Source organism: Siphateles boraxobius, unplaced genomic scaffold (genome assembly GCF_051911475.1).
Source record: "Siphateles boraxobius isolate OS27281-9 unplaced genomic scaffold, OSU_SipBor_1 66, whole genome shotgun sequence".
Classification (NCBI taxonomy): domain Eukaryota; kingdom Metazoa; phylum Chordata; class Actinopteri; order Cypriniformes; family Leuciscidae; genus Siphateles; species Siphateles boraxobius.
The window spans coordinates 18,203,212-18,230,107 of record NW_027509193.1 but is presented as its reverse complement, the minus strand read 5'-3'; the positions used below and the strand labels follow the sequence as shown (position 1 = coordinate 18,230,107).

The window sequence follows — 26,896 nt, the reverse complement described above, 5'->3', positions numbered from 1 at the left end:
ATATTGTGAAATATCATTACTATTTAAAATAACTGTTTTCTATTTGAATATATTTAAAAATGTAATATATTCCTATGATGCAAAGCTGAATTTTCAGCATCATTACTCCGGTCTTCAGTGTCACATGATCCTTCAGAAATCATTCTAATATGATGATTTGATGCTAAAGAAGCATTTCTTCTTATCAATATTAGACTTTTGAACTCTAGTTTATTTTCAATGATTTCTTCCATTTGAAATTATTTGATTTTTCATTGTGTGAATGTGCAAAGTCCTCCCCCTGAGATCCGGCGATGGGGCTACCTCAGAGAGACCCTTCTGCGGTTCAAACGCACACATGACTTCCAGGCCACCTTTGATGCTTTGTTGGATGGGGAATGGGTCAGTGGCTATTTCACTGGGCTGGGTTCACACCGACATGAGTTGTTAAAGCAGCATGTGAGTATATAATGTTATCCAAAATGTATGAACTTTCACCTTTCCTCTTTTTGTACATGTCATCATCACCAAATAGGAATGTGTGAATGTTGAAAGAGCTGAATGTGTAGCTGTTTTTGTGTTTAGGGTAGTAACATTGGTTTGCCTTTACTTCAACGTGTTTGTCTTTGCTGGATCACTGGATCTATATGCACACATTAGTGGACTGTAGTGGACAATCCTGTTGACCCCAAATGTTTGATTGATAGTGTAAATATACAGAATGAAATCCAAATGATTCCGAAACTGAAATGAAATCGAGAACTTTCTTGGAAATCTACACTGTCTGATACTTTGCCCTAAGACAACAGAAATGTACCTAGTACCTACTAAGCTCGCTGTACCATAATTTGTCTCTCTGAATTTGACTCCGAACGCTCCAGTTGTAAACGTTCTGAGTGTGGTGTCCTGTCTGTGAGGGCTTGGCTTTTGTAATGCAAGCCATTAACATTTTGTCTTGATTAAAGACAAGCAAGGAATTGAATATTGCTGTGCGCTTAAACTATTTTTTTTAATTCATCTCTTGTCTTTAGATGTATCGCTATATGACAGCATTTCTGTTGGACAACGGCGTGAACATTGAGCCGTGTACCCGCTATTCCTCTGAGACAAATGGAGCCAAAATCACATCCACCCGACACTGGTTAGAACACATTTTTTTTTTTTGAATTATAAAGTAATTATAATGATTTAATAATTGATCAATTTATCATTATTTTCATGTTGATCACTGTAAAGCCGCTTTGAAACTCTCTGCATTGTATAAAGCGCTATATAAATAAAGGTGACTTGAAATGTAATCATAACATTGGTCTACTTTTTCATTTTGTTGACCACCATATTTGAGGATATGATGTTGAATTCTCCAGGTTTGTGGGAGAACGGGTGGAGGTACTTCAGGGCTGTATAGCTGAGCTGAGCCCTGAGGATAGTGCCGTGCTCAGAGCAGGAGTGAATGACTTCAGTGTCATGTACTCGACGCGCAAGAGATGTGCTCAGCTTTGGTTGGGGCCCGCTGCCTTCATTAATCATGGTGAGAGAGTCTCTATACTTATACTGATCAGTAATATTTTTTTCAAAATGTGGTCTTTGGTAAGGTACAAAATCTGATTTTTTTTCTCTCTCTCTCTCTTTTTTCTTTTTAATTGCTTTGGAAAAGACTGCAGACCTAACTGTAAGGTAAGATACTAAATTATTACTTTTAATTTTGTGGGGAATCTTTTGAATTGATTGGTTTTTGAAAGACCCTGTACATATGTTGTAGCGTAAATGTACATTTTGTACAATTAATGCATTAAAATCCTCTGTAAAGGAGGAGTAACAATAGATCGGTGCATGTGGTCTTGCATTAGTTTTGTGGTGTGTACTTTGACCTTAACTCCTTTAACCTTATTATTTAGGCTATTATTCTCTGGTTAGGTTAAGTAAGTCGAGTCTGGCATTAATTATAAGCATTTTAAAATCACGTACAATTTAGTCAGAAGACTTCTCTGTGGTATTTTCTTATTAAAATTCTTACAACACCATAAATTGAAGATTCGATTTAAATAGATTAATTTAAATAATAAACAAAAATGTAAAGGCAAATAAAACTTATATGAAGTATAAAATACAATAATCACGTTTCGAATCAAACGTGTAGTCAGCTCTGGGCTTCTTCTCTTCCGCTCCGAGTTTCTTGTCCTCAGTTCTGGTCTTCTAGGCATTGGGGGTACTGACGTGTCAATATCCAAAGAGACAATCAGCTCATCAGTCTTTTATACTCCTGTTGTTTACCACAGGTGTTAGTTTCTAATCTTCTTGATTGACTTAAGTTGTGACTTTCCTAAAGTTTCCCAGTTTCTTCTCAAGGGCTTGCATGTGCAAGCTATCGACCTCTTCATGTCCTTTAACTCCAGTAATCTCAACCAAGATGGCTGATTTCCTTTTAAGGTTCTAGGAGTAGAACCACAGTTCTTTGTGTCCTTGAGCACGCACACATAATTGCACACACTTCTGCTCCTCTTTCTCATGTGTAGGCACACGCACGTATACATTTACTGTAACAAACAATTACTGTACATCTATGCCAATACAATACGCCAATTTTTACAAACAGAAATAAATAACATTGAATGCAGTGCATTATATTCAATAAATTGGCTAAATATGTGGAACAAAAAGGCATCTACAATAAAAAAGGAGGCAGGTAATTGCATTTCCTTGATTATTATAAAACTCCCCCTTCATGCAATTATCATAACTCATTATCCTTCATTCTCAGACATAGGTGTGGCACAAACTTTGTTCACGTTGTCAAACTTAACCATTTTCTTAACTATTTTCTATCATAGCTTGTAAATGTCCAGTTTCTAACCTCTGGGTTGAATATTTTAAAGCAACTCATTTTCTCATTCAAATATCTTGCACTAAATTCAGTAATCATTTCTTGAGCATTAACACATTCTCAGATATCGTCATTGTACCATGAAATATAACAAACTCTTTTTGTAATAATTGTTGCATTAATATATCTTATTATAAAATTCTTTCTCTGGTTCATTATGGTTACATGCCATACATTCATTATAATCAAAACAATCCAGTAATTAAACCATTGTATCCAGAGTAATCCTTCTGATGTTTTCATGAGTTTCTGAGAACATTAGTTCAAACATAGATTATAAATAAAAAAAAAACAATTTGTTCCTATACATAAGGTTCCCATTGTCAAGTTTGTAAAACAATCTCTCAAGCTAAAAAATTTCCATCAATCTTAAACCTTTTATACTTTACATTAAATTTACAAATTTATCTTTTTAATGTAAAGTATATGTGGCCTATACAGGGCACAGCTGTATAAGAAATCTCTGAAGTCCACTTTTACGCTCTGTTCCTAATGGTTAAAATCAAATGACAAATAAATGCATACTCCACAAGGCTCCAGAATGTGGCTAAAACGTTAGCCTTTGCGACCACATATATTAATTTGCGTCTGGTGACAATATAAATTTACATGTTATGAATAAAAATTGCGTACCTTTTTACCTGCATGTTCTGTGATGAGCATTTATTATGTTGATAACGTAATAAAATAAGACTACGTGCAGCAATGTTGCAGTGGAAGAAACCTCACTGAGTTTGAGCACGGGGACAGCGAGGGTCAGCTTTCCGTGTCAAAAACGCATGTCAAAGCGAAAATATCAAGCTTTTTAGACACCGTAGCTACTTCGTAAGGGCTGAGCCCTCAGTGCAACTCACAGCCGAACCTCTAGATGTCGCTAAAAATCACACACTGCACCTTTAATACCACTAACAAGGCTCAAAATCGCCCAACACTAACACGGTGGCATAAGGAGGGTCTCTACCTGCAAACTGAAGCATTGAGAACGTTGTAAGTGTACAGACAGTTTAAAAAGAAGATATTTTGTTGACAGTCCACTTCGCGTATGTAGGCAGGAGCCATCTCTGGAAAACCGTCTCAACCAGTCGAATCATGAACGCCAAGCCAAGTGCGCTGGTGAGATCTGAACGAGCCAGAAGTTTTGATAAGGTGAGCGAACAGTAGGCTACGTGTACATATTGACGAGAAGAAAATGGTTTGTGTTTGTGCTTTTCCCGGCTTTTCACATCTCACCAGCGCACTTGGCTCGGCGTTCATGATTCAACTGGTCGAGACTGTTTTCTAAAGATGGCTCCTGCCTGTATATGCGAAGTGGACTGCAGGGCTTGACATAGGCAATGGCCCGGGGCCAGTAAAAGAGTATGTTGGGCTAGTTGATTGGCCAGTCACTGGCCCACCCGGGCCATCAGCAAAACAAACAGCAAACGTCATACACAGTGGCGCGAAGAATGTCAATGTTACTTCAGGTTATTTATAACGTGTTAAAATGTCAAAGAACTACGAGGCTGATACAAGAAAAAGGACATTCCTAGTAGGGCAATTCCAAGCAATACCGTTTATCTCAATACAGTAGTTTGATACGAGCACATCTGAAAAATAGCGGAGTATGCCGTGTGATCTCCTGCAGTGAAAGTACATAGTACAATTTGTCCTAAACATGACAAAAGCTTATATTAAGCGCTTCAAAATAACTGGTAATATATAGTTAACAAGTTTAAAGCAGCTTGCCCTGCAGATGCTCTGACAGATACTGTTGCTGACTGACAGATACTTGCGCTGTTTAATGCGTTCCAATAACCCGTTCAAATCCGGGATATTAGCAATAACCCGGTCACGCACGACCATGTAAACACCGGCAAAAACCCGAATATGCTCATATCCCGGATTTTAAAAACCGGGATATGATCCCTGGGGTACCCCTTTTCTAACCCGAATTTTTGGTCATGTAAACGCGTATCGGCATATCCCCATGATGATTTTTGTTCTGTGCATGTTCTATTCGCAAGGAATCTTGGTCTTTTGAGTAGAGGAACTTCTCGGCGCATACAAAAACCCGCATGCAGTGGCATGGCGAGACGCAGCACAGCATACATTTGGAGCGAGTTCAGTACCAACACCAAAGCGCAAACAAAGGTGATCGCTATCTGCCCCGAACTATTCATTATCCGCGTGCTGCTGCTGTTGTTGTTGTCTTTGGATACAGGAAGAAGAATCAGAAATGACGCATATTGCGTCTTAAGGTTGTCCGTACGTCCAGACGCTAACCGTGCGTCGCCGTTTACAGCGGGATATTGCAATTCCATGTATACAGGAGTAACTCTCTCTGCTCACGCATGTAAACGGGTTATTCCTAATGTTTCAGAAACCCGAATAGTGACCTTAACCCGACCATAACCCGAAAATTGGCTGCTTGTAAACGTAGTCAGTGTTTAACTTACATTTCACAGGTATATTCTCCATCTGTAAATGTTAGAAAGTCAAACAAATATGTCAATTTCACTGTCAGGAGAGGACGAGCTTCTGCAAGTGAATCTCCGCTAATATTCAAGCTTCCGTTAATAAGCGCCGCCGCGGATGCGCACCAAACAGACGGAGCACAGTAGAATAGTAGCGCAACAATTCTGACTAAAATATACATATTGCTAAAATATTTGTTGTTGGAGACAATAAATGTTCCATATGGGGAATTTTAAACCTATGAAATGTTTTTATGAAAGTGAGCATGGGGTAATCAAATGCAGGCTAATATAATTAGCTTGTGCTTTTGTTTTTATTTAGATTTTTAGTTTAGCCTTTAGTCATTTTAAAAATAAAAGCATTATTTTTGTTTTTAGATTGTAATGTTACAATGTTAGAATGTGATGTGATTTTAACCACCTTTTTGCACACAATATATATCATAGCCTACATTACATTCCTTATATTTGTTTCCATAACTAATACACTTTTGTCTAATTTCACCATTTTGAAGTGAAAATAGGCCTACTTTACTCATGACTCATGTAATGTAATAATTAGTTTACTGTCATTGTGAGGGGACAAGAAAAATTAATCCTAATGTATACAATAAATAGTTTAATGGAAAAGTGCTTATATTTTTTCAGGGCCAGTAAAAATATAGAAGGGGCCAGTAAAACTCTGATATACTGGCCCTGGGGCCAGTAAAACTCTGATATACTGGCCCTGGGGCCAGTGGGCTTTTTTTTTATGTTGAGCCCGTGTGGACTGTCTATTTTGAGCCTTGTTAGTGGTATTAACTAGCGATTTTTTTATTTTCAATACTCTATGCCCTATATACTAGCGTTACAAGTTAAACAGTTTTTAGAGATAAAACTCTTTACATTCGATAATCATGAAAACAAATCTCAGAGAACGGTTGACTTTGTACCAACGTGTAATTAGAGCAAAAGTTCATTTTGCGCCGGAGTTGTCCTTTAATTGTCACCTTTAATGTGTTTGTTAGTTTTAGTAAAAATTGAACCTGTGACCTGACAGATAACTCAATCAGGATTTCAACCTTGGAAAGAGCTTGTATTGAACAGCTTGTCACATAACGTCAAATTTACCTCACAAAATCCATTCAATGCTCAAACTCGTTAGTCAGCAAGAAAAAATAACTATAGAAAGGGGAAATTTTCTAAAATGCACTTACATAATCCTTATATTTTTACTTAACCTGTTGTCTACATCATGGGTTTTCAAACTTTTTGTGTGTGGACCACTTTGTAATCAAGAATTTTCACGGACCACCTCATAATACACATAATAAAATATGTCTACACACAGTCCTACCTGAATTAATCCGCACCTCTAAATTGGCTTACTAGCACTAAAACTATCACTGGTCATCACATCAGTAAAACAGGCTTGTTAAAAGAAAGTTTACTGCACACAACTGCTGCCACATATTTAATTTATTTATTTACTTACTCAAGTGCCCGAGGGCATAATCAGGTTCATTTGAACCACATGATTATTTCCATAGCAATGGAGTATGAAATCTATACAGTAATAAGAACACTTGGATATAGTCAAGATTTCAAAACCTTTGGCGATTTTAGGGGATTATTAATCTTCAGAGTTTTACAAGTCCTCAAAAAGTAGGCTTGACCCTAGTGAAAAAAAAAATACTAAGTGTACTAGTGGCCAGACTATTTATCAGTACTTCAAGTGTGTTAATGATTAGTTAACTTGAAGTGTGCTATTTTGGAACAACTAATTGTACTAAGTATATTTTAATGGTAATTAAATTGTAGTAAAGCATTACATTAAGTGTATTTTGTGTACATTTTTGTGTACTAAAGTGGAACAACTTTAAGTATACTTAGTTTACTTTAAGTATATGCCTGTGTAGGGACTAATTATATGCTTAGTGATATTAAAGTGTACTTTGTGTTACAAGTACATTACAAATACATTATGAGTGTCTTCGAAACATACAAGCAATATACCCAGTAAAATGTATTATTTTGAAACAACTTCAAGTATATTAGTGTATTTTAAGATATGCTTAAGATCAATTTTAAGCTATTTATACTATATTTTAATATATTAAATTGTGCTAAAATTGAACCACTTAAAGTACATTTAAGTGTATTTCTTTACAGTTCTTTATAAATATACTTTCATATGTCTTAAAGTACATATAATATATTTGAAGCTTGATTTTAATGTACTTTAAGAACATTTAAATAGTATTAAAAATGTATTAGCATTTAACTAATAGTTAATAATAAAGCTGTTTTATTCAGTATTTAAAATCGAATATTAAAAGTGCAAAAATAATTAAATATAAATGTTAAGACAGACTTTCAAATCAAGAAAACTTTAATATTGTATCTTTTGTATTAATTACAAAATAAATACAAAAGAGTACATTAAAAAAGTACAGCAGGATATATAATCTCTTGAACAAAATACATAAAGATAAGTGAAATGCAATGGCAGAGCTATATTTATATATTTTTTGTAGAACATTTCAATTATACCTGTATTACTGAAAAGTACACTATGAATATTACATCAATAAATGCAATTTTCTGAAAAAATAAAAGTAACTTAGGCCTACAAATGGCTGAACCAGAGAAACGTCTCTGGTTACTTGCGTAACCTATGTTCTCTGAATAGGGAACGAGACGCTGCGGAAAGCGCAGTGGGATATTCTCTGAATGTGCCGATTGTCTGAAGCCTTATAGAATCACGCCAATTCATTGGCTGATGGCGTCCGCGCGATATGGCTCCGCCCCGACGCTCTTACGTCGCATCATTACATATTCGCGCGCGCGCCATCTGCTCCTCAGATTTCTCTGCCGAAAAGAAACTGTCAGCAGCGCGAGGAGCTTGGCCGCTAACGCAGCTTCTCGTTCCCTATTCAGAGAACATAGGTTACGCAAGTAACCAGAGACGTTCTCTTTCATAGGTTCACTCAACGCTGCGGAAAGCGCAGTGGGAACGGACTACCAAACTCGCCAAGCCAGAGCGCTTTTATAACTGGTAGATAAAAGAAACAACGACCGAAATGAGTTCAAACAGAAAGAACCTGGGAACCCGGGGTCATGTCAAGATCCAAGCTATAGAACCTTACAAAAGTGTGCGGAGAGGACCAGCCTGCCGCAACACAAATATCCCCCAAAAGTGCTCCTCTGAAAAGAGCTTGAGAAGATCCTACACTTCTGGTGGAATGTGCTTTAATGCTAAGAGGTGAAGGCAAGCCACGCACCTCGTAAGCCAACGAGATGGCCTCTGTGACCCAGTGAGAAATCCTCTGCTTTGATGCAGCAAGCCCACGGCGGCTAGCACCGAAGCAAACCAGAAGCTGGTTAGATTTCCTCCAACCGCCTGAGCGGTCTACATATATCTTAAGAGAACGAACTGGGCAGAGCAAGTTAAGCTTCCTATCTTCCTCAGACGAAAATGGAGGAGGGTGGAAAGCGTTAAGGTTAACTACCTGTGAGCGGAAAGTTGAGGAAAGAACCTTGGGGACATACCCTGGTCTCGGCCTCAAGGAAACTTTGACCAGGCCAGGGGCAAAGTCCAAGCAAGACTCGCTAACAGAAAGAGCTTGTAAATCTCCCACCCGCTTTAATGAGGACAAAGCTAACAAAAGAGAAACCTTGAGAGTCAGAATCCTCTCCGGAGCTGACTCCAAGGGCTCAAAGGGGGCTTTCGTCAAACCCTCTAAGACAACAGAAAGATCCCATGGGGGAACTCTAGGGGAGCGAGCCGGTTTCAGGCGCTTCACCCCACGCATGAAGGCAGAAACTAACCTTAATTTGCCCAGGGGAATCTCATCCGATTCCCTATGCGCTGCAATAGCCGCGACATAAACTCTGAGAGTGGTAGCGGCTGCTCCAGCAGCAAACTTCTCCTGCAGGAATTCCAGTACTGAACCAGCAGGGCAGTTAACTGGGCTCCTATCATGTGCTAAGCACCAAGTCTCAAACACCCTCCATTTGGAAGAATATAATCTCCTTGTAGAAGGGGCTCTAGCACTCGCAATGGTCTCCTGAACGTCAGTTGGGAGACCAGAGCTTAATGCCGACGGCCTCTGATCGGCCAAACGAACAGCTTCCACATGTCTGGGCGAGGATGCCATATCCTGCCCTGTAGCTGGGACAGAAGATCTTCCCTGACCGGGATCCTCCAGGGGGAAGATTCCAGTAGAGGAATTAGCTCCGAAAACCATGGCTGAGATGGCCAGAACGGAGCTACCAGGAGGAGGCGGACTCCGCTCTCTCTCACTCTGGCCAAGACCGCCTGGATCAGTTTGATGGGCGGGAAGGCATAGAGTTTCTGCGTTGGCCAAGGGTGAGCGAACGCATCTATCCCCAATGGGGCCGGGGGACTCAGGGAGAACCAAAGCGGGCATTGGGACGACTCTTGAGATGCAAAGAGGTCCACCTCCGCCTCTCCAAAAACTTCCCAGATCAGGGCCATCGTCTGGCGGTTCAACATCCATTCCCCCGATCTGAGTTTCTGTCTCGACAGAAAATCTGCCGCGAGGTTCAGAACCCCTGGGACATGAACCGCTCTTAGAGATAGGAATCTGCTCTGAGACCACAGGAGAAGGTGACGCGCATGCCTGTCTAGGGTGCGCGACCGAGAACCTCCCTGCCGGTTCACATGAGACACCACTGCCATGTTGTCTGTTCTGACAATGACATGGTGACCCTCCAGAAGAGGGAGGAAATGATGCAGAGCCAGAAAAACGGCTCTTAACTCCAGGCAATTTATGTGCCAAGAGAGAGCCTCTCCGGTCCAGACCCCACACGCTGGTCTGCCCTCGAAAACTGCTCCCCAGCCGGTGAGAGAGGCATCCGTCGTAATCATCTGGCGACGAGATACCGCACCCATGCTGATCCCTTTCCGAAGAAAAAGAGGGTCCCGCCAAACTGACAGGGCTCGAAAGCAACTGCGCGATACCTTCAGTAGGCGAAGGGTTGACCCGGAGGGTCGAACCCCTGAGAGTTTCACCCACCACATGAAGGGTCTCATGTGGAGTAGGCCCAGCGGTAGCACGGAGGAGGCCGCGGCCATAAGGCCCAGCATCCTGAGGCAGGTGCCCACAGACACATGATGGCCTAGCAAAAAACGAGCCAAGCATGTCATCAGGCTGGAAATCCGTGCAGGGGCCAAGCGGGCCTGCATGAGAACGGAATCCATGTGCACCCCCAAGAAAACGGTGCTTTGAGCCGGAGCAAGAACACTCTTCTCCGAGTTCAACCTCAAACCGAGAGACTGGATATGACTCAGAACGATGTCTCTGTGGTGGGCCACTAGGTTCCTGGACTGGGCTAAAATGAGCCAATCGTCTAGGTAATTTAGAACACGGATGCCCTGGAGCCGCAATGGGGCCAGAGCTGCATCCATGCACTTTGTAAATGTCCTCGGGGCCAGAGATAGGCCGAAGGGAAGGACCCTGTACTGGAACGCCCTTCCTCCAACGGCGAACCTGAGGAACTGCCTGTGTCGCTGAACAACCTGGATGTGAAAATAAGCATCCTTTAGGTCTATCGTCACGAACCAATCCCCTGGCCGAATCTGAGATATGATAGCTTTCAGCGTCAACATTTTGAATTTCCCTTTGTAAAGGGCGAAGTTCAGTCGGCGGAGGTCCAGTATGGGACGCAAACCGCCGCCCTTCTTCGGGACCAGGAAGTAACGGCTGTAAAAGCCCCGCTCGGTTTCCCCTGGAGTAATCTCCTCTATTGCTCCTTTGAGAAGGAGGGAAGAGATTTCCTGCTGAAGTACAGAAGCCTGAGTGGCGCTGTCTACTACAGTAGGAAACACCCCGTTGAAACAGGGGGGATTGCGGCAAAACTGAAGAGTGTAGCCGAACCGAATTGTGCGAAGACCCCAAGACGATACCCCTGGTAAGCGCTCCCACTCTGGAAGGAAATGTGATAGAGGAGGAGGGATGTTGTAATGCAGACGACATACCTGAGTGAGGGTGCCGTGCTGACGCTCCTGGAGTAAAGAGGTTGACTGTGCAGGAGGGCCATCGGCGTCCTGGCACGTGATGGGAGGCATCGATGCTGGGGTCATGGTGACCAGATCCGCCTGCTCCGGAGGAAAACGGAAAGTGCCTCCGAGGATGCGGCCGGTAGTTATAGAGAGTGTGGGGGGTGAGGGGAGAAAGCAGAAAGCGTCTCCTTCCTCCCGCACCAGACTGAGTAGAGAAGGTGAAATATGACCTGCACTTCGAGACACTCTGAGTGGCGAAGGTGACAGGGCAAGGAAAGGAGAGCTGGGAGGTGGGCAGAAACGCTTGTGCGGTCTGACCCAACCTTGAGGAAGCAGAGGAGCTCTCCTTTTTCTGACCGGAAGGTCAGGAACGGCTCTGGGCCGCCGGAGCAGTCGGTTTGTCGGACCGCCTCAACTGGAGGCGCTTGTGAGGCCGTTGACGGGGAAACGGGCGACCGCGGGCTCCCCAAACCGTGGTAGGTGGGAGATGCCCTGGTTCGCTTCTTCTGGAAGAGAAATTTGGTCTATGAGAGGGACGTTCTCTGGGTCGCACCGGGGCGGGAGCAGAAGGTTCCCTAGCCCTCCTGGGCATGAACTGTCTGAACGCGGCCGATTGGGATTTGGAGGAGCGGAATTTCTCAACCACTGTGTTGACCGCCTCACCAAACAACCCCGTTTGAGAAATGGGGGCGTCCAAGAGGAAAACCTTCTCTTTGTCACGGATCTCCGTGAGATTAAGCCACAAGTGGCGCTCCACCGCAACAGAACCAGCCATAGAGCGACCTATAGCGCGTGCGGTATGCTTGGTGGCTCTTAAGGCTAAATCCGTAGCCTTACGAAGCTCCTTGACCGCTTCAGGAGTCACGCCGTCGCCCTCGTCCATTTCCTTCAGGACGTCCGCCTGGTAGGCCTGGAGAATGGCCATAGTGTGCAGGGTCATGCCTGCCTGCCCAGCCGCCATGTAGGATTTCCCAATGAGAGAGGAAGTAGTCCTACATGCTTTAGAAGGGAGGAGGGGGCGCGATTTCCAGGACGGCGCAGACGACGGAGCAAGATGGTCGGCTAAAGTTTCCTCAATCGCCGGAATGGCTGAATAGCCCTGTTCCACAGAGCCTACCAGGTTGGTGAAATCAGCAGCAGCCGCATTAGTGAGGCGCGAAGAAAAAGGTTGCTTCCAGGATCTGGAAATCTCATGATGCAGATCACTGAAAAATGGCAGCTTCCTCCGTTGAGGCCTAGAATTAGGGCCACTGAGAAGCCTTTCGTCGAGTTTCGACGACTGAGACTCACGTGGCTCGTCGGGCCAATCAATAGTGAGCTTCTCCGTAGCGCGCGAAAGCACGTCAACGAGCTCCGCATAGGCCGCAGTAGGCCGCGCTTCCTGGCCGCTCGGCGGGATAACCTCGTCGGCGAGAGTAGGCCCGAAATCCTCGGAGTCGGAAGCCTCGGTAAAAAGTATATCCTCCAGCCCGAAAGAAACCGCGTCGCGTGCTCCCGGGCTGGGGCGCAAATAATCGTGTGAAAATTCGACTGGCATGCCTCGCGCGTGCCGAGGGGAGGGAGGGAGAGAAAGAGCGGGGCTCGTCTGCTCGAACTCCACATCCTCAAGCTCTACATCCGAACCCCATGTCGCGGATCCTCGAGAGGCCTCGGGAGCGCGACAGGGGGAGACGAATTATTCCCTCTCAAAGACCGCGAGCCGCGATTTAAGGGTTTTGAGCAACAAATTTTCACAGAATTTGCATTTAGACGATCCTATAACTGCCTCACGTGCATGTGAAAAACCCAAACACTTAACGCACTTACTGTGTGGGTCGTCGTTAGCGATGTAACGAGCACATGGTGGAGTACAGCGTCTGAAATCCATGGCAACTTCACCGTAAGGAGAAACAGAGTTCCGCTTGAACAGTCGCAGAAGCGCCGAGAATAATCCAGATGTATTTGTAGCTCAGAAAAATCACGAGCGAAGGGCAACGTGACCGCTTCGCTCTGAAGGTAGAGAAATCTGAGGAGCAGATGGCGCGCGCGCGAATATGTAATGATGCGACGTAAGAGCGTCGGGGCGGAGCCATATCGCGCGGACGCCATCAGCCAATGAATTGGCGTGATTCTATAAGGCTTCAGACAATCGGCACATTCAGAGAATATCCCACTGCGCTTTCCGCAGCGTTGAGTGAACCTATGAAAGAGAACAGAAGAGTTTGAATGTCACATCTTCATCTTCAAGTGGACGGTCAATTCTTTGAGTACGACTCATTTTCTGCAACTGAGGGCTTGTGGTTCAGACATGGTAGTTTTTGAAAACTGCTTTAATCACAGGACCTGTTAAAGGGAAGAAGAATTTATATAAAATTAACCAATGATTAACCTTTTTGTATCCATGTTTGTATACATGTATAATAATTTGCATAGAAATGCATTAGAATTCCGTTGACTTCTCAGTTACCTTTAAAAGCTTTGGCTATATCCTAATCAAGCTAGACATGAGTGTTCACTTTTATCCTCTTGTCTGTCATCACTATACAGCACTCTACGAGTTACATTGAACATGAGATTAGAAGAAGCCCAACACTTACTACTCTCTTCTTTGCTCGTCTCTGCAATCAGATTTCAGTTTTTCTTCCATAGCAGCTGGCCTGAAAAACAACAAATATTAATATGAAAAAAAGAGAGATTATATATACATGTATATGTATACAGACACACACGGCAGGCAAATTATGATAAATGATTTGTTTTCTTTGTATCAATGATAGTACGCAGAGTACATTGTACTTGGTGGGTAATATAATCAAAACCCTTCGCAGACTTAGCAGTTTCAAATGTATGCTCTCTTATAAGCATCCATTTTAACAATATAATAATTGTACTTATTTGTAATTCTAAATATATATTAGTAAGTAATCAAAAAGGCAATAAGGTTGTCAAGCTTGAACAGATATAAACACCAATCAACACACAGTACCAATTGGCAGGTCCTCTCAAGACAAAGTAACTTTATGTTCATAACATGTTTTTTAAAAACTTTTCAAAGATCATTTACATCATAACAATGAAGCCAAATTGTTCAGGAAATCAGAAATAAATACACAGCTTCATTTTGGCAAATAAAAATAATGTTAATGTAATGTTGTACATGTTATAATAATGACAAATTGTGTTTTTTGCAGATGCATTGGATAATGTTTTATTTTTTTTTTAAGACAGACAAATGTATCCACATAGATTTTAAACACATTTATCAAAGACTTCAGACTTTTACTAAATACCCAGTGCTTAAGTTAGAAATCACTCTCACCATCATGTTACAGCGGTTAACATCAGTGTTCCACGTGTAGGGCTGTGACGGTATTGGATTTTTTCTTACCGCGGTGAAGAAGCAATAAATCTCGTGGTGTGGCGGGAGACCCCCCCCCCCCCCCCCCCCCCAAACAAAAAATAATAATAAACTCACCCGTGCCGTGTCACACACTGCAGACGCGATCAAGAACATGTAGCTTGTAAATGACAATGGAAATGAATAATTATAAAGCAGTATTCTTTATTAACAAATAAACAAATTAACATTTGTATTAAATTGTAAATATTAATAATGAACTATGAATTGTGCTAAACTTAAACAACCTTTTAATCATTATAAAGCAGTTTTCTTTATTATTAACAGCAAATTAACATTTATATTAAATTGTAAATAAAATAATTAACTATTAATTAGGCTAAACATAAACAACCTTTTTTAAATAGTGCAAAATAAAAGGGCAATAGTCTGAACAAGTATTCGGCTGTTGGGCCGCTAAAGTGAATTGTCAAGTCCTGCTGCTTTATTTTTCAGTCTTCAGGTTTCGTGACAGGAAAACCACAAGGAAAACTACAACTACATTTGGATTATTAGACAATGTCGAAATAAATTGACTCTGCAGAGTTTTGCATTCAAAGGCATGTAAGGGAACCATTGACAGAGAAGAAAGAGTTAACTCTTCACGTGTGCTCGCGCTCATGACCCCTACTGAACATCTGAACACAAACAACGATCAAATGCACATCGACGGATCTTCTTCTGTCTGTTCTCCAAAATGTAATCAAATATATATTTCTGCAAGCATGTTTAAAATGGTAAACTGACAGTGTCTAAGGCAGGCAAAGGCATTTTTCAAGTCGAGTTCGCACGCCACTGCGCAATATACACACACATTACTGCGGGTGGGGTTCATTTCATAAACTGTGGACAAGCTTATTTAATGTAGCCTATAAATTAATGTATATGTCCAAAAAACGGATAATGTTATACTTTGTAGTAGCGCTATCGTCGCCTAATAATCTGTTTGGTTGTAAAATGTTTTACCTGAATCAATGAAATGAAATCGATTGTCTCGTCCTGTGGAATCATTCATTCACAGACAGCTTACGAAGATGTTCAACTAATAAAGATCTTCATCGTTGGCAAAAATATGATGCATTTGCAGATTAGCTTTCACTAGACTGTAAGTCCACGGCCACTTCATCCAATGCTCTTGATGTTTTTAAATCTTCCTGTTACGACTCCGAGTCGAGTGAATTGAAAGCGCTTCAGTGATTCAGTGAGTGCAGGAAACTGAACAGATCATTCAAACTGATTCGCGAACCGATTTAGACAGATCAGCCAACTTGTTTGAAGTCTTTAAACAGAATCGACTCAAAAGAGTGATTCATTTGTGAATTTAGCATCGCTCCTGCCCATAAAAAAAGATACAGCACGCTTGGAATAAACAGATCTTCAACTCTTCGAGTCTGCTTCGACTTGAAAAGCTTGGCTCTGATTGGTCAAATTTAATGTAGCTGAACTGAAAAGGACGTGTTACACTTTGTCAAAAAAAAAACAAATGACACTGACAAGTAACGTTAATAATGTAATGCATATCTTACCTAGAATCACAATATAATGAGTTTCCAAATGTCACACGTCATGCAAACTTGAAGAAGCTGGGTACAAATAAGTAGTTCCAAACTATTCAAGACTTTCGTTCATCTTCGAAAGAAAAACGGACATATTTTAATTAAACCTGAGAGATTTACATCGCATCGTTAATCGCAAAAAACATCACCTAATCCATATAAATCACGTGGTTTCGTCCTAGTCCTCTAAAGAGACACGATCGCACTATATATATATATATATTTGTAACAGGTTAAATTTAGACTTCTAAACCTAATCAGATTCAAGTAATGTATACACACGCACGCACAGCATATCTGTTAAGGTCTGAGTGAGGTGCGAGCGAGCTCATTATCATAAGAACCAATCACAACCATTCAACGACTCTGGACCAATCAGGACTAGTCACGTGTATTATGCTATTGTTTGAATTTAAACAAGTACAAACTTTTTTAAACCTCTTTGGAAAATGTATCTATGATGCATTTCAAATAATATTGTTGAAATCCTTGTGGGAATTTCAGTACACAGCGTATCATGTAATGGACAACAGCCTTTTAAGTAGACTTTTACAAGTAGCCTACAAACAAATAAAAGTGAACAACATTAATTTTAGTATGCTTATTGCAATGCTTAATAATAATTGACAAATGTTTCTAATACATCCATTATTGAATATTTGCACACATACAAGACTGTAGCTCGCACATCAGGTGCAGATTGTGTGCACAGAAACATTCAGTAGCGCAGAAATTTATTGTCAACAATCTTCTGTTATTTATCAATAAAATATCTTAGAAACTAATAGATCTAGCTTATGTTTCTTAGTAACCAAAACCCACAACCTCACTATTATTAAAGAGATCCTGCCAGGTACAATTAATTCACATGCAATCGCTCTTTCACTATTGCATTCATATATATGTAGTTTGTACTGTGCTACCTTATCTATATCTGATTTAGAAACGAAAGCTGCTAATGTGTTTTTCCACCATCTCCGGTCGCGTTCATGTTTAAATTGCATAAGCTTATTTCGTCCATTCAGATAGTCATATCTGAAAAAGCCCATAAACCGCAAGAATTGCTCTTTTGGTCAAATTGATTAAGAATTGATTAAAATCAAGAAATCAATATTTTTAACTCCACCTTAGTATTAGCCAAAAATATTCTGTCATATACATGGTTTTGAAAAAAAAACTGACAGATCATTTTAAACGCGGTCCATTATTTTGATAAGATTAAAACATGAGCTAGGTTTAAATGTTTTTTTTTATCTATCTAATTTTTATGTGGTATTTATGACTTCTTTAGTTTTGTCAAAAGTCTGGGTCATTTGTAGTCCTAAATGTAGCCAACAATTTATACATAGACGTATATAGGAATAAAATTCACTACTGTTCAAAAGTTTGGGGGCAGTAAGATTTTAATACTTTTATTTAGCAAATAAGTGACTGTAAAGGCATTTATAATGTTACAGAATATTTCTGTTTCAAATAAATACTGTTCTTTTGAAATTTATAAAATAATCCTTAAAATAATGCATCGCAGTTTCCACAGATCTCATCCGAACCCCCCCAGCTACATTTACTTAATTTATTTTACTTGTTTCCTGGCATATGACTAAACAGATTATAGTCAAACAGCTCATACTGAAAAGAAATTTGCTCATAATGTTTGTTTCTGTTCCACCTATTAGTTTGTCCCGGGAGATAAGAATGGAGCCTGTGTAAAAGTGATGCGGCCCATCTCTCCAGGGGAAGAGATAACCTGTTACTATGGGGACAGCTTTTTTGGGGAGAATAATGAAATGTGTGAATGTTGCACATGTGAGAGGTGAGAGTAAATCTGTTAATACTGTTTTATGGCCATCTGCTATTGATATTTTAGTGATGTTAGGTCTATGATGCATAATTATCTCAATGGATGCGTGAAATTATTCTGAGCTATATTAGGTTTTTAATGTCAATTAGGTTTCTAATGACACAAATCCATTCAAAGCATTTTAAATATGCTTTTATTTCAAGATAAATTATCTAATGATGCCAATCTATGCAGGAGAGGAGAGGGATTGTTTAAGAAGAGAGACCAGTTCCCAGATGTGGCTTGCTCCAGGGATCCTTCAGGACAGAAATATGAGTTCAGAGAGACCGATCTAAGGCTGAACAGGAATAGGGGAAATGGCCCTCCAAAGCCATTCCTCACTGTTTCAAACTCGGGTATGCTTGTTATACCATTTGTTTTCTTTTCCTATATTACTTGTGTCCCAGAGTAAAATCGCAAAGGATATAATTAAGCATCCAATGCAATTGCCTAATAATGTGGTGAAGAAGCTAGTATTGTCAACTAATCTCACTATTATCAACCATTTAACTCTGGCTGTCTGTTCTTCTCATCTCATTCTTTGTCAGTCTTGCCAATGAGGAATACATTTTCCCAAAGGACGAAGAGGAACGCCCTTGTTTCGAGCAAGATGAGAAAGACCGATAAGCGGAGGAGGGTGGAGCATTGCAAACAGGTGGAAAAGAGAACACAAAACCTCTTATCTTTTCCTCACCTCAAACTAAAGGAGCTGAGCATCTGCCTCCATCAGCACAGCACAAATTTCCTATTAAGCTGTAAGGACCCCTTGAGCAAAGAAAGAGCCCTGCTTTACCTAATTGAGAAAGAGCGACCAAAACCAGAGAGGATCACAAAGAACAGCAAATCTGTCTCTCCAATACCCAGCAGGGCTAACATAAATGGACCAGAGGAGAGAACGGGTGAGGATGGAGAAGTGTTAAATGGAGACCCTGTCATTAGATTTAAACCCTTCACTCTTGGATGTGTTTCAAGTGTACATGAAAGAAACAGTATGAAGGCCAAGGGACGTAATATTGATGCATCTTCTGTCAGAATTGTCCACCAGGGCATTTCCTCAAGGACCAGGAATATTCTTCGTAGTCGTTGCAGCAGTCTCCGAGCAAGAACTGGATCTAAACGCTCCAGATTCAACAAGAGGAGGACCAGACGGATCAAATCGAACTCTAAAATCTCTACAGACCGAAATGAATGCTCTGACTCGCAGACAAAAGATGGGAAGCAGCAAAAAGGAAGTGAGGTTAAGTGCAAGGAGATCACTAATCCTGTTTTAATCTCTCCAGGTAAACCATGTACTGATAAAAATGTACATCTTGATGGAGATGCTGGAGCTAACAGTGACAAATCATCACAAGCAGAGAGCATGGTGATCAGAGAGGCGCAGCAGAGAGTCTTTAGGGATCGCCTCAGGGAAGTGGCTGGGAGCGGTAGACACATCAGCGGTTCCATTACTTCTAGGAAAGGTGATGTTAGTTATTGTGTAGCTTCAGAGACCTCAGGGGATAATAAGCAAAACCATAGGCAGTCTGTATCTAGCGATTTAAGCATTACACCCTCCTTGTCTTCACCATCTCTTAACAGTCCTATCTCTTTCCTCTCAGGGTTAAATCGTTACCTCAAAGTAAGTCTGGTCAGGGTGCCTATCCCAGGTAAACCAGAGGTTGAGAGTACAGGTCAGAGGGAGTCAGACAGTAAAAGAGACAATGATACAGCAGCTGAATCTGTACAGCAGAGCACAAAGTTAAATGGGAGCGAAGAAAGCAATAGACAAGGTAAGAAAGGTGTGAAGGAGTTGTATTTCAGACCAGTAAATATGGAGAGTGCAGATAAGTACCTAAAAGTAACATGTGATTTAGAGATTGGCAAAACACAACCTGCTGTGAAAGAACTTGTGGATATGTATGTTAAGGATAGCCACAGTGAGCATGAAAATGAAGTTAAGCAAGATAATAATGTTGTAACGGTTGCATCTGTTGATGTCACAATTCCAAATAAATCTGAAGATTCTATAAAGAAAAAGAAAGGAGTAGACAAGGATACGAAACAAACAAATGTTGAGAGTATACCTGAGGTGCAGGATGGAGAAAGAGTCAATAAGCTGGGAGATGGAAATCACTTGAAAAAGTTGTTAACAGTGCATTTTGGGAGCAAGACTGTTGTTGTTAAAGAGGCAAAGGTACTGCTGACGGATATTAAAAAGAGTTTGAGTGGCAAGTGTAATCAACAAGATAAATATGCTGATGACCACCAACTTCCATGCAGTTACAGTGGCAACGGAGAAGTTGATAATATGAAGACACTATCACTTGCTGACAATAACGAGACAAAGGACAAGCATGATGCACTTAACAGAAATGAGCACTCTATTCAGGGACTCACTGCAGCTGATCAGCCAAATATACATCAAGATACTCAAGTGAGACAGTCAGAAAACACTTTGATTTCCCCAGAGCCTCCATCCATGTGCATGGTTTGTCTGGATCATAGTTCTCAGAGCAGTATTCCCTTAAAGAAACGAGCATTTCGAGAATCGCTTGATACAGACCCAGAACAAGATGTTAATGTACCTGCAAAACCGTGTACAAATGTCAATAAGGACACAGAACTCAACTCGGACAATCTGTTACCTAAGCCAAGTGAAAGCAACAGTGCGGAGACAACATTGCTGAACTGTTCATCACTAAAATCAAGTCTAACTCATAAAGCCATTGTTGGCGTTGGGTCCAAAAAGCGTGGCTCATCCAAGTTGAAAAAATGCTGTAGTGTGGAGACAACATTGCTGAAATGTTCATTGCTAGAATCAAGTCTAACTCATAAAGGCAATGTTGGCGTTGGGTCCAAAAAGCGTAGCTCATCCAAGTTGAAACAATGCTCTAAAGTTCTTCAGAGTGCTCAACATAGACCAGTGAGAAACAATGTCAGAGTTTGTGAATACAGGGATAGCACAAATAATGTACCTGTTTGTGAGAGGACAATCAATGACCGTAAGAGTGAAAAATCCAAAATTAAAGGAACATTTCTTAAATGCAACATGAGAGAGGAGAACCAAGCGAAAAGTGTGGAAGGAGTGGAAGAAAGAACTAAAGGAGTAGAGAGCTGTGAGATTATGGATAATATAGAAGATGCCATCGGAGATGAGTCGTCTACCTCAAATGTTTTGGATAAGACCGAAGAAGAACAGAAGCTAAATGTCAGAATCCGCCTTAAGAGGAAAAGGGGAAAGGAGTGGGAAATGGATAGTACAGATGAAGCCGAAAGTGTTGCGGACAAATCAAGCCCACAGCAATGCTTGGCTTTAGTTGACCCTTTTAGGGCCATTTTGGATTCTGTCTCAATTTTAAATGCAGAAATGGAGAGGATTCGGGGTCATGGGGAGGCTGATAAAGGCATAGGTTTGGAGAAAGCCACCAAAGCAGTCCAAGACGTGCTAGAGCATTGCAGAAAAGAATGTGCAACTAAACCATGTAAAAGACAGCAAAAAGTATCAAAAGTCTGCATCAACAAGAAAACCAGTAAACGCACACCAAAAGAAATTGTTCAAGACACTACTGAGGTTATCAATGCACAACTCCAACAAAACTCATCTGGTCCAAAAATTGAAACAGACATTGATGACATTAAACCTTTACCTTTGATTAGATTGTGCAGGAGAGCTGAAGGCAAGTGGGAGGTGGAGTGGAAAGAAGCTCAAAATGAAGATGGGAGCATTGATACTGTGTACAGGGAGCCAAATAAGTTAACATCTGTCTCTTCTACAGCAGCGATACTGGAACAGATGCCTCTTGGCAAAGTTAAAGAGGAAAACCCTTCTCCGTGCCAGCAAATAATGGCAGTGCGTAGTTGTACCAAGGGGACTGAGACCTTCAAAGATCCAGTGAGTTTTGAAACTTCACCTCTACCATTATCCCTTTCACCTTTATCGCTTTACTCTCCCTGTTATGATGGGCTGACAGGAGTTAGTAATGTCAGTGGGAGTATTGAAGCAAAAGAGGATATAAGAGAGCACGTGTCAGACAATTCCAATATTCTTAAGACTGGAGTTAGTAGGACTGAGAATAAAGAAAGGAATGACATGTGCTTGAGTCACAATTTGTTTCAGATTAATAAAAGTCTGTCAAAACTCCAGGCTCTGAGCCAGTCAGAAATATGTGAGAAAAGTATTCCCACTAATACTAGTGTAACATCCTCTCAGAATCAGTCTCCTCCCATCTCTCCCTTTTCCACAGAGTGCAGCTTTAGTAACTATTCAGAGGATGTGCTTGACTTTCCATGTTTAAATCTAGAAAGCTATGATCAGATGCCTGCACAAAACAGCTTGGCGAGCTCTTTGATAGATTACTGTCCTGGGGAACCACATAACACCGGATCCTTCAGCAGCCCCTTCTCCCAAAGTCCCACTGATGCATGGAATCCGGAGACCCCTTACCTAGGATCCCCAAGCCCAGTGAGTAACTTTAGTAGCGGTGAAGATCTAAGCTTCCCGGATCTTGTCTTTGCTCAATCTGACACATCCTCATCTATTTGTGCGCCTCAACTACTCTTCAAAGATAAGTTATGTAATACAGCCACAAGTTCTGCTCCTCTTCAAGACCCTGAGAAAGATCTGTATTTGTCTGATGCCGAGTTGTCAAAAAGTCCCATAGATCTCCTGGTGCAGGAAGATTCAGCAACACCATATCTCCCCAAAGACCTGACAATGTTTAATCCATCTACAAGTGCTAAACAGCCTGTACACCCAACTGTACGCTTGCATCCTCAGGATAAAAAGTTAAACTTTCTTGAATCCCTTGTAAACACAAAGTCCTCTCAGTCAGGCCTTGCTAAAATTGATGCTAAAGACAAAACTCATGGACCTCTCAATTTGCAAATCTCTAATACTAAATCTGAATCTGTAATTGCAAACCAGTCAACGCAAAGCTTACACGGTGCCGGAACTCAGAGTAACCTTGTCACACCCTTCCATTCCCTTCACGTAGGAAATAAGTCAATCTCACTTGCAGAGTGTTCAGGTGCATTCAACTCTGGTAATGCACATTTTCGTAACAATGACAAGAAGCTTCCTTTTTTTCCAAACCCCAAGAATGTCTCGAAAACCGAGGTTGGCCAAAATGCTTGTCAAATTTCCATGGCTGCAGGCAGCTCAAAATCTCACAACAACCTGGAAAGCCTCTTTGCTTGGCCCGGCCCATCAAGTTCTCACAGTGGGAAAGATTCTTCAGCTAGATGGCCTAATGCTGGGTCCTCAAGATTTCCTGAAAATCTGCAAAAAAGCCCAAAGAACATCCTTTCCAAACAGTATCCTGCAAATCCCAGTCAGCAAGGTGATCACATTCACCCTGTTTATTTCGTCAGCTCTAGCAAAACCACAACAAACGCTTTCAAGAACATTGCAGGTATGAAGCCTCAGATTTCAAGAAATGATAAAGATCCATCCCTGCCCTCCACATATTTATTTTCCTCATCTCAAGGTTCTCAATGTTACAGTACAGCACAAAGCAAACTCTCAAAATTAGAAAAACCCCATGCTGTTGTTGCTCCCACTCAAAACACTCAACTTTCTGGGGTGTCTTCTATTCAGCCCAATAAGAATCAGATGTGTCCAAACGTTTCTCACTGTGGATCTTCTGATTTCAACTTCAGCTCCTCTCTTTCACCTCCTGTATCGCAGCACAGCAGTCCTCATCTGGGATGCAGAGAATCCTCAATCCATGAGGTCCCATTGACTAAAACTCAGTCAACCACTTTTGAACACAGTCAGCCTCCTCACCAGTCTTACGTAGTGAACTTCACCGGAGATCATTCTGTGACTGTGGGGTACAGTGGTGATGGTGAAAACTTAAATTACACTGGTTCAGGACCTGCGAATTACACTTATCATTGTCTTATGGAGCCTTCAGGAACACAAGGAAAGCTGGTTGTAGAAGCGTGTGGTCCCTCAAACTTCACACCTTCTCCCTCTGGGAGTAGGTCTAAAGTCCACGTAGACCAAATTGGAAAGGTTCAGCAGCATCAGGGGGAGCCTGGAACTCACCCATATAATTCTCTACACTTCTCCACCTCCCACTCGCAAAGCACCGCCATAACGGATCGGAAGCCCAAGAGACTGAGGCTTGTGGTAACTGACGGTACAGTGGATCTGGACCTACAATATACTGATTAATAACATCCTTTTGTTGTTGATATGCTAAGAAGTTATTTATTTAAAACTTCAATGTATTAAGGTGTTCTTTTTGTGTTCATTAAACTTATATGGATTTATGTAAATTGTCCTGTTCTTAGCATCAAAACAGACTTTTTTCTTGAAATATTTAAAGACATATTTTTATTAGCTCACTTGCTTAATTATTTGTATGCTACATTTAATGAAGTTTTAGTACATTATTATAGAAGATAATATTTTCATGCTAGTGGTTACTGTACGTACAAACACAAAGGAAAATAGATATTCTGTTGATCCTGTAGTACACAAGACTTGCCACATGATGGGGATGCGGTTCTCCACCATGTGGAAATTTTCTCTATTTCCTTTTCAGTTTAGAGTAGGCAATCTAGATTGCTTTTTGTTAAAAGAACATGTCCTATCAAATGTGAGGAAAAATAAGTGTTTGTCAACTTGCATGGTTTAGTGGGTTTGCACATGAAGGACCAGAGCAAAGTTCACGTGCTTTCAATTTTGGATTGTTTCAATGCCCATTTGACAAGTTGAATAGAAGTGTGCAGTCAATGGTGCTCATATGACAAGCATATACTTGGAGCAGCTCTCAGGTGTCCTGTATTTGGATTCCTGCATGTCATGGAAGAGAAGCTTTTACATTAAATGCTTACAAATAACACCTATTTCTGAATCTTACCATCTGTGATGTAATGACATGTAATGTGGAAAAGATGGGTTGCTATTCAAATAAATGTATTTGAATAGCATTCCGTCTTTTCCACACAAATCTCACACACTTTTCAAGCACAAATGTGTTTTGACGTTTGATGCTTTTTTTCCTCTAACTCTAAACATTTGTCTATATCAGCTTCATGGGTTTTGTATCATATTGGGTATTGGTTTGGTACATTGGGCAAATGCATAATTTAATAGTAATTTCTCTTAATTTAATAGTAAATACATGAATTACTCTAGAGCGATGTTTAGTGTCCTTCGGAGCTGATCCTTAATCGGACTCACTTAACACTTGATAGAATATTGTTACGATAATGTACTGTAGCCCTGTAGGTCACCAAGACCCAAAACCTGACATCTCCAAACTTATAATATTATTTTTTTTTATTGTTTTTTTTCCCTCCCCAGTCCATGTCAGAGATTGAAGCGTTTGTTGGCTTCTTCTCAGTTTTAACAGTTGCAGACATGAGAGCCCTTGGCTGTCCTACATGTTTTTGACATAGTTGTGTTAAGCCTTGCCTTTGTCTATAAAAAGCTAGTGTATTCATTATATTTATTTTAATATGTTCTTAACATGGTGCTTCAATATAACTTAATTTTTTGATTGTACTGAACTTTGTGTATTTTACCGTTTTTTAATATCTACAATTCAGATGTCTCTTTCCGGTATGTCTTGTATGGCGATCCTGTTTGTTACTTAGGACATTTGAGATGAATTTTAAATTGTAATGTTCCACTGTAAAATTGTAAAAAATGAAAGTAATGCAATTAAAATAAAATGATTTTAAAAGAAACTGCTCTTGGTATTTTAGCATACTGAAATGTAGCAGCGATATTTTGTTTTTGGATCTCTCGCTCTCTCTCTGACTTTGTCTTTCTCTAAACTATTTAGTTCTTACCTTTTGCCTTTCAAAAAACACTTATAAAATACTTTCTCCCTGCTCCTTTTGTTACAGTGCTTTTGGTTGTTCCTCATCTCACAATACTTCTTTGAACCTTTGTCCACTTTCTTTTTGCTTCTTGCCACCTATTCATCCCGTTTCCCCACCCATGACCCATTTTTTCTTTCCTCAACAGTCAGCAGAGGGTTAACTCTGAAGCCAAGTGGAACAGCTTTTTTCATAACGAGGACACAGGCAGCAAGGCAGTGGATAGAGAGTGAGGCGGTAAAAAGCTGAACCTTTGAGGCACTGCGGAAAACACTGTATGATCCAAAAGCCTTACTGTATCACCATGAATTCTTTGGTTCAGATGTAATCATTCATAAACCCCTGTCCTTAGTTGTGTTAAAGCAGGTGAAGAAAGACCTCAACATCTAGTGCCCCAAGGTTTTGCTTCTTTTGAAGACAGTGGCAAATATAAATATTCCTCACTGGCAAATATTACTGACGTATTTGTGCAACAAAAGAGATGTACAGTAGCATCCTCCATTTTAAAATGCTTGTGTCTGAAACAGGCACTAGCCTGCTTGATTCATCTGTGCTTTCTTCTCTTTTTGAATTATTCAGTAATCCTTTCCCACACCAAGCCATCCTCCCTCCCTTCCTCCCACCTTCATGTACACATAATGTTACTAAACATTGAGTTTAGAATGGTGAAATGAACTTGAATGTTTCTTTGGGTCTGCACATTAAGGACCACAGCAAAGTTCATATGCTTTTAATGTAGGATTGTTTCAATGGCTGTTTATCAAGTTGAATAGGACTGTGCAGTCAATGGTGCACATATGTCAAGCATGTACTCTACTTGGATTCCTGCATGTCATATAAGAGAAATGTAGCAGCTGCTACGTAAAATACTTAAACATCGTTCAAATTTCTGGATCTTACCATCTGTGATGTAATAACATGTAATTTGGAAAAGATGGAATGCCACGTTCCTGTGCATGTAATGTTACTAAAAATTAAGTTTAGAA

The 26,896-nt window shown here is 40.8% G+C and overlaps 1 protein-coding gene across 5 annotated transcripts in view; it reads left to right on the top strand.

Annotated features, from left to right (window-relative positions):
* Positions 1-26,896, top strand: part of kmt5c (lysine methyltransferase 5C) — a 35,043-nt gene extending 8,147 nt beyond the window's left edge. The window contains exons 3-11 of one of the 5 annotated variants that reach the window (XM_077212664.1): positions 273-438; positions 1,011-1,120; positions 1,347-1,510; positions 1,637-1,656; positions 17,932-18,068; positions 18,291-18,451; positions 18,644-19,555; positions 19,694-19,864; positions 26,059-26,896. In XM_077212664.1, coding sequence (XP_077068779.1) covers positions 273-438; positions 1,011-1,120; positions 1,347-1,510; positions 1,637-1,656; positions 17,932-18,068; positions 18,291-18,451; positions 18,644-19,555; positions 19,694-19,864; positions 26,059-26,159 — 1,942 coding nt within the window. In that variant the 3' untranslated portion in view covers positions 26,160-26,896. Of the gene's footprint in view, positions 1-272; positions 439-1,010; positions 1,121-1,346; positions 1,511-1,636; positions 1,657-17,931; positions 18,069-18,290; positions 18,452-18,643; positions 25,776-26,058 lie in introns of those variants that run through there. The other 4 variants (XM_077212663.1, XM_077212661.1, XM_077212662.1 and 1 more) reach the window with 4 other exon arrangements.